Genomic DNA, 16,523 nt, shown 5'->3' on the forward strand with positions numbered 1-16,523 from the left:
TCTACCTTTATCTTGCATCTACCTACCACTTCAGCATTTTATTAAAAATAATAATAAGGGAGAAATGTGGGATTCACATATAAATCAAGTATAAAAATAAAACGAATAATCATATCTGACTTGATTGTTTATAGTTCATGATGTGTGATCAAAACCGAAAGTTTCTGTGATATGACTGCCCTTGTACTGTTCACCATGTAAGAACTTATTCACTATGTAAGAACTTGTTCACCATGTAAGAACTTGTTCATTATGCTTCAGAAGATTGGAGACTGTTGAGAATTAGGCTTGGGGTTGATTAATGATTGTGCATTGAGTCCCCTCTACAGAATTTTATTGTTGTTAACAACCATTTGATCAATAAATATGAGAGATGCCCTCTCAAAAAAAAAAAAAATGCATCATAGCTGGGAAACAGACAGCCTAGCATTTTCCAAAGACGTTGAGATGGTGTTGGGAGGTACAGGGACACAGTTAAATGATACTGATTCACTCAGTGAAAAAGGTATTCCCTTTGCAATTCTCCTTCAGGAAACAGTCTCAGTGTGATGCTACCATGGTGCTAACACATCTCTAATACTCACTAATCTCCCATCAAAACAAAGAGAAAGGAGGCTTTAGGCTCAGAGCCTTAGGCAGGCAAGAGTATCCAGCTAGGATTTTAAAACCAACTTTTCCAGTTCCTTTGATTTATGACAAATCAATCCTGCTTTTCTAGGCATGTTCCTGATACCAGGTTTCCTTTTGAAACTTGTTTATTTTAATTTAAACAGAGGAGCTGATTTAAAGAAAATGTTATATAAATAATTGTAAGGGTGCTATGGAGATAAGGTGCTAAGAAGATCCTTTGAGAAGGACTGGTGGCCACAAGCCCATTTGGGCTCCATATTTATCATCCCCATTACTCAGATGGAGAGACTGAGACTCCAAAGAAGCATAGCTGGAAGGTGGCGGAGCTGGGGCTCCATGTGCCCCTGAGGACAGGGACTGAAGCCACGGACTGCTCTGACAGGGGTAGTGGTTGCGTCCTGCAAAGCCAGCCAGCTTGGTAGCTCAGACGCCCCGCTGCTGTGTGGGTGGGGAGGCGGAGGCACTGGTGAGGTGAGCAGGGGCCAGAGGCCAGAGAAAGAGGAACTTGGAATAATTATTATTTCCTTTCATTCAAGCTCTTTACTTTTTAAAAGGTGGATGTTTTCCGGAGAGCCAAACAAACCCTAGGAATAGATTTCTTTTGTGCAGAACCTTGGGCTGATGGGTAATTTCCCCTTAACAAGAACAAACTTCCCTGCCTTAGCCTATCATTGTTTGTAGAAACAAAGAGGCAATGCTTCTGTGAAGGGCCCAGAGAACAATATCCTGCCAGTGGACTCCAGCACTAAATGCCCTCCAAGAACTGCCTGCCTGGGGGCATTCCCAGCATCCCCCTGAGGATGCCATGCTGTTCAAGAAAGAAGGCTGCCCCAACCCACCTGTGCACCTCGTTGTCTAGGCCCTTTCAACAGGACCCTCTGCCAGGTCTGCATATCTTCTAGAACCCACTGCTACTCCCTAGAAAAACCATTTTGAAGTTGGGTATCACCTGCCAGGTTGTAGTGACTAGTGTGGGGACCTGGCATAGCTGCCCCTGAACCCAATGAAAATGAACCACAGCAAGATGTCCTACAAACACCACTGCTGAAGCAGGAAACTCAGGGGCTCCCCTTAAGCCCTGTCTCCGTTATTCTAAACCAGCCTCTTCTCTTTCCAAACCTTGGTCGCCTGATCTGTACTGTGGGTACACTGATGCGCAGCTTGGCGATCTGAGAGCAGGTCTGTAATATACCACTGCCGTGTTGGACACAGAGGGCCTAATGAACGCTGTCATGTCAACCAGAAGAAGAGATTTTTCCAACAGGCACTGGGGTTTTGTTCTCCAGAAGAACAGGCTTAATGTGCATTACGAGTTGTTACTGTGTCCCCATATGTGCCCTGTTCTTCAAAAGCCCTCTTACAAGAACAGATAAGACAAAGTGAAAATAAGTCAGTTAAAAACAAGCAATAAAAATGAATCTGAATTTCATAAATTAAAAACCTTCATACTTTAAAGGACACCATCAAGGAAGTAAAAAGACAATGCAAAGAATGGGAGAAAAATTTGCAGCTCATATATCTGATAAAGTGCTCGTATCCAGAACATACGAAGAACGCTTAGGATTCAGCATTAAGAAGATAAACAGCCCAATTTAAAAACAGGCAAAAGATTTGAATAGACATTTCTCAATAGATATACAAATGGCCATTAAGCACATGAATATGTGGCTCAGGGTCTTTAGTTATTAGAGAAATTCAAATTAAAACCACAATCAGATACCACTTCACACCCACTGAGATGAATAAAATGAAAAAGACAATAGGCAGTGGGACTTTGGTTCTCCAGAGGAAGAGGCTTAAGGTGACTATGATTTGTTTTGGTAGAGAAATGGGAAACCTCATACACTGATGGTGGGAATGTGAAATGGTGTAGCCACTTTGGAAACAGTCTGGGGTTCCTTGAATGACTGAATACTGAGTTACCACATAACCCAGCAATTCTACTTCTAAGCATATACCCAAGAGAAATAAAAACATATGTCCACACAGAAACTTGTACGTGAATGTTCATGGTAGCATTATTCACAACAACCTAAGTGGCCACCAATTGATGAGAAGATAAATCAAATGTGGTCTGTCCATACAGTGGAATATTATTCAGCCGAGAAAGGGGATGAAATACTGATACACACTATAACAGGGATGAGCCTGGAATATATTATTCTAAGGGAAAGAAGTCAGTCACAAAAGTCCACATATTGTACGATTCTATTTATATGAAATGTCCCGAATAGGAAAATCCACTGAACCAGAAAGTAGATTAGTGATTGCTGGGGGCCGAGAGGAAAGGGATATAGGGAATGACGGCTGATGGGTATGGAGTTTCTATCAAAGGTGATAAAACATCCTGGAATCAGACAATGGTGACAGTTGAATGACTTTCAATATTTTTAAAACTACTGAACTGTACACTTGAAAGGGTGGATTTTATGGAATGTGAGTTATATATCCATAATTTTAGTATTTTAAAATAAAGTGTGTAGTAACGGATAACATACTGTTTTCATGATCACCTATTATTTATTATTATAATTAAGAATATTTCCTGAACGCCCATAATGTTTCTGGTCTGTGGGAACCTGGGAGGTGAGCAGTCCAGGTCTCTACGGAGCCCAGCACACACAGTGACTGGTGCTTCTCTGAGCTGACAAGACTCCAAGTGTCTATGGGGCGTGCTGTGCTCATGGCTGCCTCCCTAGCACTGCAGACTGGCCTGCAGCACAGACAGGGTTTTCAGCTTAGAGGTTGGGGGGTGAGGAAGGTAGAGGAAGCAATATTTCATATGCTCGCCTGAATTTCCCAGCCTCCCTTGATGGCCCATGGGGCTTTAGCAATGTAGTTAAAGTTCATGTTCCTCTCTCCCCCTGTGGCAGTGACAATGAGACATCTTCAAGATGGTGGAGTCACAAAAGCAGCCAGGACCCCTGGTCTTCACCCAGGAAGATGAACACTCAATCCGATTGTGCTTGAGGAAGAAAGACATCCCTGCAGGTGAAGCCCCTGAGAGCTGAGGTCTGCTTGTTATGGCAGCTAGCACGAGTCGTCCTGACTAATCCATTGCCTTTTAACGAGCCCAGCCTCTCTGGCCAGCCTGTGCATCGGGGGGGGCCCTCTGGACTGCTCCTTGGCCTCTCCCAACTCCACAGCTGGAGTTCATATCTGAATGATTTCCTCATTTGACAGCCTAATTTTGAAAGCACAGAGCAGGGAGGGGAAAATCAAATGACAGCCACTGCTGAGTGAGTGTCTGATACGTACCAGTTCCTGGGCTCTGGGACTTGCCAGTATTCATGACCTTCACCACGATCCTGCCCATCTGACAGATGCACAGCCCAAGGCTCTGGGAGAGTAAGTGACTTTCCCAGCCCGTGCAATGAAACGAGGCCACGTCTGGCTTCCAACCCAGGACTGCCTAGTTCTAAAACTACATTCTCACAGCACTCCACTGCCTTTGTGTTCAATTTCCAACAGCTTTCAGCCCATCCCAACGCCTACCCTGGGCTGGTGTTCTCTGCTGGCCCCCAGAGTAAAGCTGGCTATCTATGGGCAATGATCCAAAATTCTCAGCAGTGTCCAAGGAGTGGACTTTGCCCCTTGGGATCAAAGCATTTAAGCCAGGGTTTGAAGAGCATCATCCCACAGAGAACAAGAATTCGGCCTTAGGCATAACCTTTGACCTCAGGCAGGGGCTTTCCAGCAAGGCTCCCAGCAAACACATCATGTCAGACATTGGGGGACACAAGCCAGCTTAAGTGTCAGCTTCCCAGAAAGAGACCTGAGGCAAGAGAGATGAGGGGGCCTGCGGAAGGAAGCTTCCAAGGCCCCCTCATCATATCATTCAAACCAACTTGCAATGGCTGAGCCATGAGTCCAGCACTGTGTGGGGGCAGAGGACCCCCAGAGAGGGTAGACACCATCATCTCTGCCCAGTGAGCTATTAACTCTGCCACCTGCAGCAATGACCCTCATCCTATGCACTCTGTCTCTCCTGGGGGCACCTACACCCACTCAGTGACTCAAGAAGAAAACCAGGGAGTTGCGTGGGACTCCTGCCCACTCCTGCTGCATGCCTGGCTATGCCCCAGAAGCTCCTAACCTCTAACATCCTTGTACCTACTGTGGCTGCCCTGCGTGGTCACCCTCACAGCCCCAGCGCCTGGGCCAGCTCCCTGGACAGTCTCTTGCCCCCCATCCTCCTCTCTCCCCTTTTCTCCTCTGCAAGGTCCGAGTGATCATCCTCAGCAGCACATGGCATGCAAAGCCCCAGCGGCTCCCCACTGCTGTCAGGATGGCGTCAACTCCTCAACATGGCTCTGCAGGCCCTGCCACCCAGAGGGCCCATGCCCCTACCCACTTTCTTGCTCTTACATCAGTGCCCACGCACACCCTTCCCTCCTTGACTAAGGCTTCTTGACCACGGCAACAACAACACCTGGGGCCAGAAAATTCTTGGTTGTGGGTCTATCCTACGTGCTATAGGACATTCAGCAGCGTCCCTGGTCTCTACCTATTAGATGCCAGTAGAACCTCCTCCCAATTATGCCAACGAAAAATATCTCCAGATACTGCCAAATGTCCCTGGGGGCAAAATGGCCCCAGGTGAGAACCAGATGCTCGGCACCTTTGCTCATGAAAGGTGCTTCTCCTCTCCCGTGCACCTGGTTTCTTTTCATCCTCCTGTTATCAGCCACGTGGCCTCCCAGAAGCCGCCCTGGCTTGCCCAGGCTGGTCTAGAGGCAACTTCCCAGGACTCCTCACCCCACTTCCCTTTGCACAGCTCCACCACTGCTCCCTAACACTGCATTCCACTGATCAGCTGATGCACCACCCCCTCTGTAAGGCAGGCTCCTTGGGGAAGACAGAGTGGAAGGACTGACCTGCAGAAGCCCAACGAACAATGTGCTCACAGAGTCCTGCTTTGTTTGCAGTTAAACAGGTGTCTTTATTGCAGGACTTCTCAGAGCTTTTAATATGCTCACATACCAGGTTAAACCTTACGGGGAGGGAGATGGGCATGCAGTGCTGCACTCTCGTAAGTGACCACAGAGCCTCTCAAATGATCACAGTGGAACAGTCTACCCTTTGAAAATGCTGCTCAGAGTTGAGTCACATGAGCTACGTCTTGAGGAGATGCTCAAGGGAAGGACAATGGATTTGGGGACAATGGCTCTGGGGGTTGTTGGGAGGCCTCAGAGCCAATGCTGGGGACTCAGCCACAGGCTCAGCCACTCTCCTAGCCCCTTGCTCCCTAGCCTAGGGGCACGTGCAGCACTGAGATGTAGAAAGAAAGGGCTCCTGAGAGTGACTACAGGAGGACTGGAGGGCAGTGCAAAATTTATTGGAGAAAAACAGTCGCCCCATGGGATTGCTTCAACCTCCCCCAGGCCCCTGGGCCGTAACATATGGAGTGGTTTAAATTTTTTTAATTGAGGAGTACTTAAGGAAAAAATGTTGGCAGGCTTGGAGGCACTTGTAAAACTGTCTGAGCTGCCTGGGAGTCTGGGCCCCATCCCTCCAGGAGATGGAGGCTGCACTGAGGCGGGTGGGGAGGTCTGGAGGGCCCAGATTGGGGTCTGCTAGCAGGGGCTTCTGGGGGAGGTTGGCTGGCAGGTGGGGAAAAGAAAGCGTCCCCCCCACAGCCACCTTGGATGGGCTGAAAGAGAAGGCCACGTTCCCACTGCTGATCACAGCCAGACAGTCAGATGCGCTGGCATCTGGGGACAGCAAGGGGCAGCAGTGGGAACAGTGCACCCCACACGGGCGAGATCAAGGGTTCTGGGAACACCCTGACCTGCGCACAAACCCTGGTTATGTGACCTGGGACAGTGACAGCCCTCCTGAGCCGCGTCATCCTCATCTGTGAGATGGAGCCATAGGAAGATGCCATGAGATGACAGCAACAATGGAGTGAGGGAGGGCACCTGCACACAGTGGGTCCTCAAAATGTGTCAGTTGCCATTGTTTGGGGGGAACGCAAACAGATGGGCAGCCGCAAAGGAGCTGGATGGGCAAACTTGAGCCACTGTGTAAAATGCCTTCGCCCGGGGCATCTGAAGATTGTCAGCTATGCAAGTTACTCCCCTCAGGGCCCTGGCAGGTGCCTGTCAACAAGCCTGTCTCTCATTTCCTGTAGGCTGGGACCATCACCGGCAGGCCTGGGAGCTGGTGTTTTTGTCCCCCCAGGGTATTTACACCCCTCAGGGGGGGTGCCTCCTCTGAGTTCCTGTTCATGCCCACCGTGATCATGCTGTTTCAAGTGGCAGCAAGATGAGAAACATCTGCCTGCAGCCTCACCACCACCTCAGGGGCGGGGACCCTGCTCAGACACGCCTCCTCGACCACTTCTGACCTAGAGACGTTCAGAGGCCAGCAAGGCCTCTATCTGGAACAAAGCGAGGCAGGGCTGCCCAACAGCTCTGCAGAGGGTGCAGGAGCCCCTTGGCAGAGGGGGCTGGCCCCGTTCAGCGTCTGGAGGTGCTTTATGAACACTGATCCTCTCGTTTCTGAAATGTGCAAAGGCCCTGGGTGTGCTTGCCATACCCATAAAGAGAAGCGTGTGATTACGATGAAGCTGCAAAGGAAAGCCACGAGGACATGCCCAGCAGGGGCAGGAGCAAGGGACACAGGGGACACCCCTGGGTGGGAGGCTGGCTGCCCCCTTGGAGATGCCCACTGGCTGCCTGCAGATGCTGGAGACAGGCCACCTGCACCGGAGACAGTCCATCTGTGCAGGGGAGTGGCGGGGGCCTGATTTTAAACTCTGCAGGCGCTATTGTGGTTTTAAAGCCCTCATGTCACCTGAGATGCCCTAACAGGGGGTTGCAGGCTTTCAGCAGTCCGCCTGTTGCCAGAAGAGCGACCTGGACCCTCTGCCCATAATCCTCCCTGTCTCCTGCGTGGACGCCAACCTGTGCAGCTGCAGCAGACGTGTCTCCTCAGCTTTAGCATAATCATGAGTGGACACCAGCCCTGGAGGTCAGCGCCCCCAACATGGGAGGCACCTGGGGCCTTTCGAATTAAGCTAACTCAGAATCAACTGACTGACTAATAACCTCAGGTGGGCCAGGGGCCACCTTTCTTCAGGGGCTAAATGTCACATCCTGGGAGTCTCTGTATGTCATTGTCAACACATCTCTCCCCAGCTGGAAGCGTCTCCCACTCTTGGTTTCTCGTCTGGTTCTGGTCTCGTGATTCACTTGTCATTCCCTCAGTGTGGGCTTGCAGTGGACAGAATCTGTGACAGTCCAATGGGCAGGGACCCTCTGAGATTATCTGCTCCTTGCCTCGCCCATTTCACAGCAAACAGCATTGAGGCCAAGGAGAGGAAGACACATGGTAAGTCAGGGCTGGGGCCATTCCTGACCTGTGTGCCTGCCACATGTATGTGGATGAACGGATGGCTGGGACCCCATCACACACGCTGTGGCGACCTCAGTCCACTGGCAGCCTGGGGAACGGGGAGCCCTTCCTGCAGGGCTGGTGCCCACAGTGCCCAGGTCCTGGGTGAGAATGAAGCCACCACTGGCCCATAGGCCACCCTCAGAGCTGTCCCCATGCAGGTCTCATCTCAGCCTCTTGAGGCTTCTGGGGGACATGGGAGGCTCAGGCAGGGAGAGTCGCTTTTAAGGGAGGGAAACTGAGGCCCAGAGAGGGAACATGACCACTGGGGTGGGCAGCGGGCCTAGAACTCCAGGACCCCAGACCAGGCTCTTTGAACCAGATAGAGAACCTGTTTATCTGTCAAGTTGGGGTAAGAAGGAACAGATTCCAGGGAATCACGGCTGCCAGGACGCCAGGGGACGGGCTGCCCTCTCCCTTCAGCCCTGGGGGATGATCCTGAGGGGGTCACGGTGGCTCCTTGCCCTTTAGTGTCCTCCTGGACATATTCAGAATACCCTGCATTCCATGTGTGTCGACTGACAGTGCTTCTGCCAACAGTTTCACCCACCCTTTTCTCCTCCTGATCACCCCCAGGCCTTCCCTTCTACACCGGCCTCCCCGAGCCACCCCTGCTGTGCTTTTTCTTCTGAGCACTCCCGATGCCTGCCCTGGCCGGGCCTTCACCCGTCCTGCCGCAGATGCTTGGGTGTGAGCAGCGGGCACACATGGGACCCTGGAGGGGACTGGGCCCTCGAGAAGCAGGGATCCCCACCCAACCCCAGGCTGGCCTGGACCACCCACCTGGCCCCACCAGACTTGGGCACTCTCCAGGGGAAGGTGAGAATTCTGGGTCCCTGGAGACCAACAGCAGCCACCAGCCAGAAACCTTGCCGTTCCCCACGAGGCCTGGCACAGACGTGGGGCCCACATTCCTTCAGAAGGCCTCCCATTCCTTCCGTTGTGGGGTGCAGGCAGCCTCTTACCTTTGGGGTGAGGTACTTGGTCATAATTTCCTTCCCTTTTTCTCCCAGTTTTTCATCTGGAGTAACTTCATATTCTGCCTAAAACAGAAGAAGGAGAAGAACAATAATAGATTTGCTCGAGCCTTTTATAGTTAGAGGCCCCTGGAGAAGATGCCCTGGAGGTAAACTGACCAATCCCCTCCTTCTACCAGGCAGGGCGCTGAGGCCTGGAGAGGGGAGACCTGGCTAAGGGCCCTGCCATCCAGCCTACTTTGCAACATCCATGGGCATGTGCTTAGAATAGCGGTTCTCCCCTTGAGCTGCATGTTAGAATCACGGGGGAGCAAACCCTGGTGCTCAGGCCCCCTCCCCACCACCAACTGAGTCAGACCCTCTGGTCATGAGAGCTGGGCATCCGGGCAGCTGGGGTTGAGAACCACTGACTTCGGTAAATCAAAGGAAGCCATTGAAAAATAACAAGCCACCAAACCAGAAGGCCCCCACCAGTAGGCTGCCTTAGGTCACTCAGACCTTACAAGCTGTGTGACCTTGGTCATTCTCCTTAACCTGTACAAAATACAGATAGAAAAAGCACATAATAAATACTCCACGATGGTTGCCATTATTATCACCATTGTTAGTACACCTTGCAAGAGAATACAAACATATAGGTACCTTACCTTTTACAGCTTTACCTTTTAGTTTATAAAGTGAACACAGATTTCTCAAATGCTCTTATCTGAACCCCAAGAACCCTACCGTTATGACCTGCATCCACACATGCCCAGGGTCATTTGGCGGAGGTGGTGGGGCTCCCAGCCCACAGCTCTTTTTCAACAACACCAAGGAATTTAGGACTCCAGGATGCCGGCCATGCCAGTGGGACCGAGCTCTAAAGAAGTGAGGCCTTCTTTGTAAGCCATCTGAAAGACGGACCTTTTTATTGCTTTGAGCAAAGAGGGCTCCTTCACTCATATCTGATGCACTGTCAAGTGGATAACAGGCCTCACGTTAATGAAAAAGAAGCCTGGATAAGCTTGCCTTTCTTATTTAGACAAGGGACCTAATTGCAAATTGTTCATACCATTTCAAACTCCACCACTCAAGGCTTTGTTAGCCTCAGTCCAAAAGCACAGCTATTTCAAAAGAGACAGAGGAAATGACATCAACACAGACGGACTGAAACTCTCCCCAGCCACCTCACTGTGAATTAGATGCCCCAGCTCTCTTGGCCCGGTTCAAGGCAATCTGTCAACCCAGTGTCTAGGGTCCAATTTCTCCCCAGGATAGCCCAGGAGACCCTCCCAGAAAAGGGGAAGGGCAGGCTGCCATTGGAATGCCCACAGATGCAGCCAAGCACATCTCCATCCAAAGTGTTCCTGGTACTATTATTTCTCCTCTGATGGAGAATCAAGATTCAATGGTTTTCTCCAGGGAAGGAACACTCATGCTACAATCATTTGACTCAGAGGCTGTGGGTTAGTGGTTCTGGGAAGAATCTAACCCCTTTACAGAGCTGGACACCAAGGCTCAGAGAAGTGAAGGACTAGCCCAAGGTCACACAACTGGTTGTAGCAGAGCCAGGAAAGGAGCAAGGGCCTCCTGACCTCCATGGGGCCACCAACCTTTTCTCCAAAGGCCAATGCCCCCTCACCTTAAGAACTATCATTCATGATAAGTTGATTTGATTGATGACTTCTTGGGATCATTTAAGGAGAGAAGGTAGCTCCTTCTTTTTGAGTTTTTCCTGTTATTTTCTCCCTCTGCCTAAAACTAACACATGTGTGCATGCACCTCACCACACACAGTGTGGAGTAGGTACTAGGCTTACCCTACAAGACTGGCATTATTCCCAATTTACAGATGGAGAAACTGAGGCCCTGAGAGGCCAAGTAACCAGTTCAGATACAATGGGGCTATCAAGTGACAGGGCCAGGAGCTGCATCTCCACTGGGGTAAGGGTTCTGCAGCACAGCTGATCACCCTTTTTCCAGAGTGAGGAGAGATGCACCATGTGTCCTGCTGCCCTGGAAGACCCCCTAGTGGTCTGGCACCATGGGGATTTACCCAGATTGCTTTGCAAGGCCCAGGCCCCAGGCAAATGGCTGACCACGTTTTGGGGTAACTCAATCCCATGCAGAACCCTGACTGTGCACTGTCCCAAAATACATCTGTAAAGGAGGCTCTATGTAACCAAACGGAGGCCTGAGGCTCATTAATCAGCCTCAATAACCAGCTGAAAATATTATTGCTCTGGGTACTAAAACCCACGTTAAAAAAATAACAAGGCTTTCAGGTCAGCTGCCTCCCAGCAGAGGCCAGACTGGGCAGCTGGGCACCACAGTTCCACAGGGCGGCAGCCGGGAGCACGCGGGGACAGGCGTTCCCGGCCCGGCATCAAAAGGCCTTTCTTTGAGAGTCCACGTCAGGTCACCACCACTTGAAGAGCATTTGTGTTGGGAGGCAGAAAACCGACAGAAGGCTTCCAGCTGAGCTTTCCACACTGATTAAGTCACCTGGAGTGACAGGCCATGTCTCCACAGTGAACCCCCAAGAGGCCTGAGAGGCCTCCTGCAGAGAAGGCACCACGGTGGCTCGGCTGGGTGGGCAGACCCAGGCAGGTGGGCACCACCCGGCAGCCCACTGCTGTGGGAACGGCCTCACCCAGGTAGACGGCAAAAGCTGCTGAAATTGGTTTCAACCAGAAAACATCAGCAGCAAATAAGAGGTTGGGCCAACAGCCTAGACTTTTACAATTAAAGCTGTCCTGGGAAATGGCAGACAATGGCCTCAATGAACAGAGAGGTAAGGCACATGCAAGAGATGCCCCCCAACTTGACAGGGTGGTGGGCCTTATCCCCCCAACCAGAGGGGACACACACTCCCCTCTTGCTTAAGGCCCATTTGGAACCTCCTCCTGCCCAGAGCTCAACCCTAAGAGCCAGAGCACTAACGGCACCTATGCCAATCCCCTCAGCGGGTATTGCTCTTCCCCAGATGTGTCCTGAGTGCCAACCGAGAGCTGAACCATTTAATGAGCCTTCCCTGTGTGCTGTGATTTATGCCAAACACGGGAATGGCCCTTGGGGAGGAGATGCCACTCTAACACAAAGAGCAAAACACTACATTGAGTTTAAGGCAAGAAGAATTATTTATAGATCTGTGCCTGCCAAAGAGTATAAACATCTGTGTACATCCCAGTTTATAACCCTAATATTTCATTCTCTTGGCCTGCTCTAGTTGCATCATCAATCTCGGGAAAACACCGGTGAAAACATGTCCTCTCTATTAAAACACATTTCCCTCAGATGGTTTTTAAAAACATAAGACTGCAAACCAGTAAAAGGGGACCAGCCATGGTTTCAAAGAAGCCAGCGCTTAGAGAGCAGAGTCAGAGCTGAATTCCACTTGGCCTGTGACAGACTTTAGACATCACCACCCTCTCCCGGGAGACCATCCCCTAGCCTGACAAGAAGATGAAGTCAGAGCTGCTATGAGGTCTTGCCACCTCCGGCTTCTGTAATTGCTGATGGGGTGAGCTTCCCCAGACTCCTCGCAGCAGGAGCCAGCGACACACCTGGTTGGCTGTGCTGTTCACCGCAGCCCTTAGTGGAAAAACGCCCAGCTGCACCCACAGGGCCGGGATCTCCATCCCTGCAGAGGCACTCTCCATCCTGCCACAGGGCAGCTGAGAGTGTGGATGGGGCCACCCGCTGGTGCCCTCCCTGTTTGGATACCACGGGTGTCTGTGCCCCTTTTCTGAAGACCCAGCTCCTGAATGCTGGCCTCTCCCACCCATTCCTGTCCCTGTCCCTGCAGGCCTAGAGGTGTCCGAGGCTCAGTTCTGCATCGGCCACTGCTGATGTCCCCAGCCTGCCTAGCACTTCATCAGTGGCCCTGCACTCACACGTAGGTGGGCCATCTGTTTCCTGCTGGGACCCTGACAATTCTCCAGATGGCTGGGCACTCACCTTGCCCACTCTTCACTCCCCAGCCAGAATGAAGGAGCACCACAGGTGGGGGTGTCCCCCAGGCGCCCAGGATCCGAGGGGCCTGGGCAAAGCCTGTGCCCACCTGGGGAGGCAGACTGTTCTCTGATCCCTGGCTGCCATCTGAGGGGCCTGGGCCAGGAAGGGGTTCACTGGACCCCATAGAGCAGCACATGGGACAGAGCAGAGAAAGGAGGGAGGGAGGAGCTGACCCCTGGCCATGCTGGGGTACAGACTGAGAGTGGTAGGCGTGACTCCAAGGTGACCCAGGACCTCACTGACAGCACCACAGCCACCAGCTTGTGGAACACAGCCTGCTGGGCAACCGTGGAGAGGAAGGCGGGAAGGGCTGCCGTGCCTCTGAAGGGACACAGGTACCAGCAGCGGACAGGGTCCCACGGCAGAGGGGCTGTGCTGTCACCTCCTGCTGGCCCTATCAGTTCTTCCCTGAGAGCCTCAGCCCACGGTGGCCCTAGCCCCCTCCCACCACTGCCCCTGCACCACCCGGCTCCTTCCCTGCGTCCCCCAACCCCCAGAACCATGTCTCTGTCCTCACCCCTCACTGAGGCTCATATGCCACCATGCAACCCTGATACTTTCAGCTCTACGTGCAAAGAATCCCAACCTAATTTAGTTCAGGCGAAACTGTAATCTCTCAGCTCCTGGAATCCAGGGATGGGTTGAACAGCCAAATTGTGGGGAGAATGGAAACACAGCTGTGCCCAGAATGCCAGAACCAGTGACAAGAGCACATCTGGAAAGCACTCTCGTGTGAGTGAGTGTGTGTGTGTGTGTGTGTGTGTGTGTGTGTGTACACACCTCATTCTCTCTCAGGGCCGACTGGCTTGCTCCAGTGGTAGGACACATAGCAGTCAATGGCACTCAGGTTTTCATGTTACAGCTTCTCCACCAGAGGAAGACCTTCCCTCACTGGCCTACAGTGGCTCATGGGCTCATCCCTGCTCCAATCAGCTGCGGTTTGGGGGTGAAATCAGCTTCAAAGACAGCCATTTTGTTTGGAAGTATGGGTAGGGCACCCAGGAGACTGGACAATCCCACAGATGTCCACTGTATGGACCCATTTTGTAAGTGGTGCTTTTCCAAGATGAGCCTGCTCTTGGGATCTGGCTTCAGCAACTGTGAAGGTGTGTACAGGAAGTGAAATATGCCTAAAAGGCACGATGGATGTCTATGTCCATCTGGAAAATGATTACCTTCTCTCTTTTGGGAGCCTAGAGCAGTGATAGGAAGACAAAGACAAATACTGGGTAATACTCATAAATAAGAGAAGCAGAATATTAGTTCCCCTGGTGAGGCATATGAAACCATTTCACAGGATGACCAGGCATATCTAAAGCCAGGTGATAGCCCACTGATTTCAAGTGATTGTCTGTAGTTCTGGGCTAATGAATGGGGCTTGGAGTGCCTTTTAGGCATATTTCATTTCTTGTAACCTCATATTCATATCAAATCTAGACAGAGCCTTGACTTAGGTCACTGACCTCATATATCCAGTCTCTAGGATGGAGACTTTTATAATCTTTGCTTGCTGCTGTTAATGCTCTTCAGAAGTCTCCTTCCATACTGAATAGAGCTGACCTGTGTAACCATTACGGTATTAAGAATATAACAGTATGGAACCTCTGCGACTAGGTTATAACACACATTGCAGCTTCCACCACGGGCTCTGGGGAAGTCCAGCCCATGTTATGAGGTCACCAAGCAGTCCCATGGAGAGGTTCACATGGAAAGCAACTGAGGCCTCCAGCCAACAGCCAGCACCAACCTGCTGGCCACAGGTATGAGCCCGGAAGCAGATCAAGCCTTCAGGTGACCGCAGCCCAAGCCAACATTTTGATATAACCTGCTGAGAGGCCTTGAGCCGCAGCACCTTGGTAAACCATTCCCAAATTCTTGACTCACAAAAACTATGAGATAATAAATGCTTCTTGTTGCTTCGAGCTACTATATGTCGAGCTAATTTTCATAAACAGCAACAGATAACAAATACTTAACAGGCATCTGAACTCATAGTATTGCTTACTTCATTAGAATTTTTTCTTCCTTTTTGAATCTTCCTTTTAATCAGAAAGCAAGCTCCATGAGGGCAGGAACTTACTTTCTCCTGCTCACTGTATGGTCTCCAACTGCTAGGGCAGAGCAGGACCCATTTATATCCTATAAATATGTGCTGAGTAAATCTGGCTAAGTATCTGCCAAACCTCCCCCAAGTCCAAAGAGCAGAGACCTTAAAACTCTAAGTCACACTAGATGTGGGGACAGGAGGGTTTCCATGAGCTGGGATGCCATCAGGACTTCCAGAAAACAGAATTACCTCAATCTTCAACACCCTTCTGGCCTGTGGAGGCTGACAGGAGCCCGGAACCCCTTCTGATCTCCTGACCACCTGGGCAAATCCTCTCTGACCTCCAGGAGCCAAATCTAGACAGAGCCTTGACTTAGGCTGCTGACTCCATTTCTCTGTGGGAGGGCAATGGGAGAGCCCTTCTCGAGAGCCAAGATTAAAGGCTGAATTACCCCTGCATTCTGACGAATGATGCCCCCCAAACCGCCCCATTTTAAAACAGCCACATTCTTCTGCCTGACTTGAGAAACTCAGACCTTAGGACTCTGCACAGGAAAGAGAGAGCAGCCTTTCCAGGGGCCTGTGTCAGAGCCCAACGAGGACAGGCTATTTTTAATAAACTCCACTTGGTAGAAATTCAACATAGAGGTGGGAACAGCATGAACGGCGCTAGCTGAGCCAGGAGGCACTATGGCCATAGGCACTCCCCACCTCCCTCCTCGGCGTCCCAGTCACGATGGAAGAAAAAAACATATTTCAGACAAGAATTACACCAGCCCTGGAAAACTCAATAACGTCTTCATGCGTAAAAGAGGTGTTCCAAAGCTGCTCATTTGACGTCAAGAAGGATGATGGAAAGGCCTCGCTGATTCCCAGAGATGCAGACAAAAACACAAGGGGAGAGAGTCAGCCTCTCGGGAGTGGTGGCCTCGTTAAGACGTATGTAGAGAGCATTTGTCGCATCAACACAGGGAGCCGGACTCACGTTTCCTTTTCAAAAAAAAAAGCTCTTGGTAAAGCTAAAGGGAAGTCTGCATGACCAGAGTGAAAATGGGCATCCACTGGATTTTTTTTTCTGCTTCTCAAACTGACTGTAAGCATCTAACAAGACACGTGGCTGGAAAATTCCACTGGCTCCTGGGTTTAGCCTTGCCCGCTGTGCCTCACCAACTCTGCAGACAGGTCCCAGAGCTGCGGACGCCTCGTCCTTTCCAAATGGGGAGCAGCCTTGGTCCAGGGCTCGGCCTTTGCCCCTCATCTCTCCTCCAGCTACATCCATCTCCTTGGGGAGCTCCTTCAGCCGTGGCTCTGAAGAGCTGCTGTCTGGCGACAACTTCCAATTTTCTTTCTCCAGCCCAGACCTTTTTCACAGACTCCAGACTTCCAGACTTGAACACCCTCTCCCCTCGAGCATCTCCGTCGGGGACACCTGAGAGATGCCTCCAGAGCAGCGTGCGTAAGATGGAGTTCCTGATC

The 16,523-nt window shown here is 51.0% G+C and overlaps 1 protein-coding gene across 5 annotated transcripts in view; it reads right to left on the reverse strand.

Moving 5' to 3' along the window:
• GRK5 (G protein-coupled receptor kinase 5) overlaps positions 1-16,523 on the reverse strand; it is a 202,090-nt gene that overhangs the window by 40,498 nt on the left and 145,069 nt on the right. For all 5 annotated transcript variants that reach the window (XM_073240315.1, XM_073240312.1, XM_073240313.1 and 2 more), the window contains one exon: positions 8,994-9,071. In XM_073240315.1, coding sequence (XP_073096416.1) covers positions 8,994-9,071 — 78 coding nt within the window. The remainder of the gene's footprint in view (positions 1-8,993; positions 9,072-16,523) is intronic.

The sequence above is a fragment of the Manis javanica genome, chromosome 7, assembly GCF_040802235.1.
Source record: "Manis javanica isolate MJ-LG chromosome 7, MJ_LKY, whole genome shotgun sequence".
In the NCBI taxonomy this organism is placed as follows: Eukaryota; Metazoa; Chordata; class Mammalia; order Pholidota; family Manidae; genus Manis; species Manis javanica.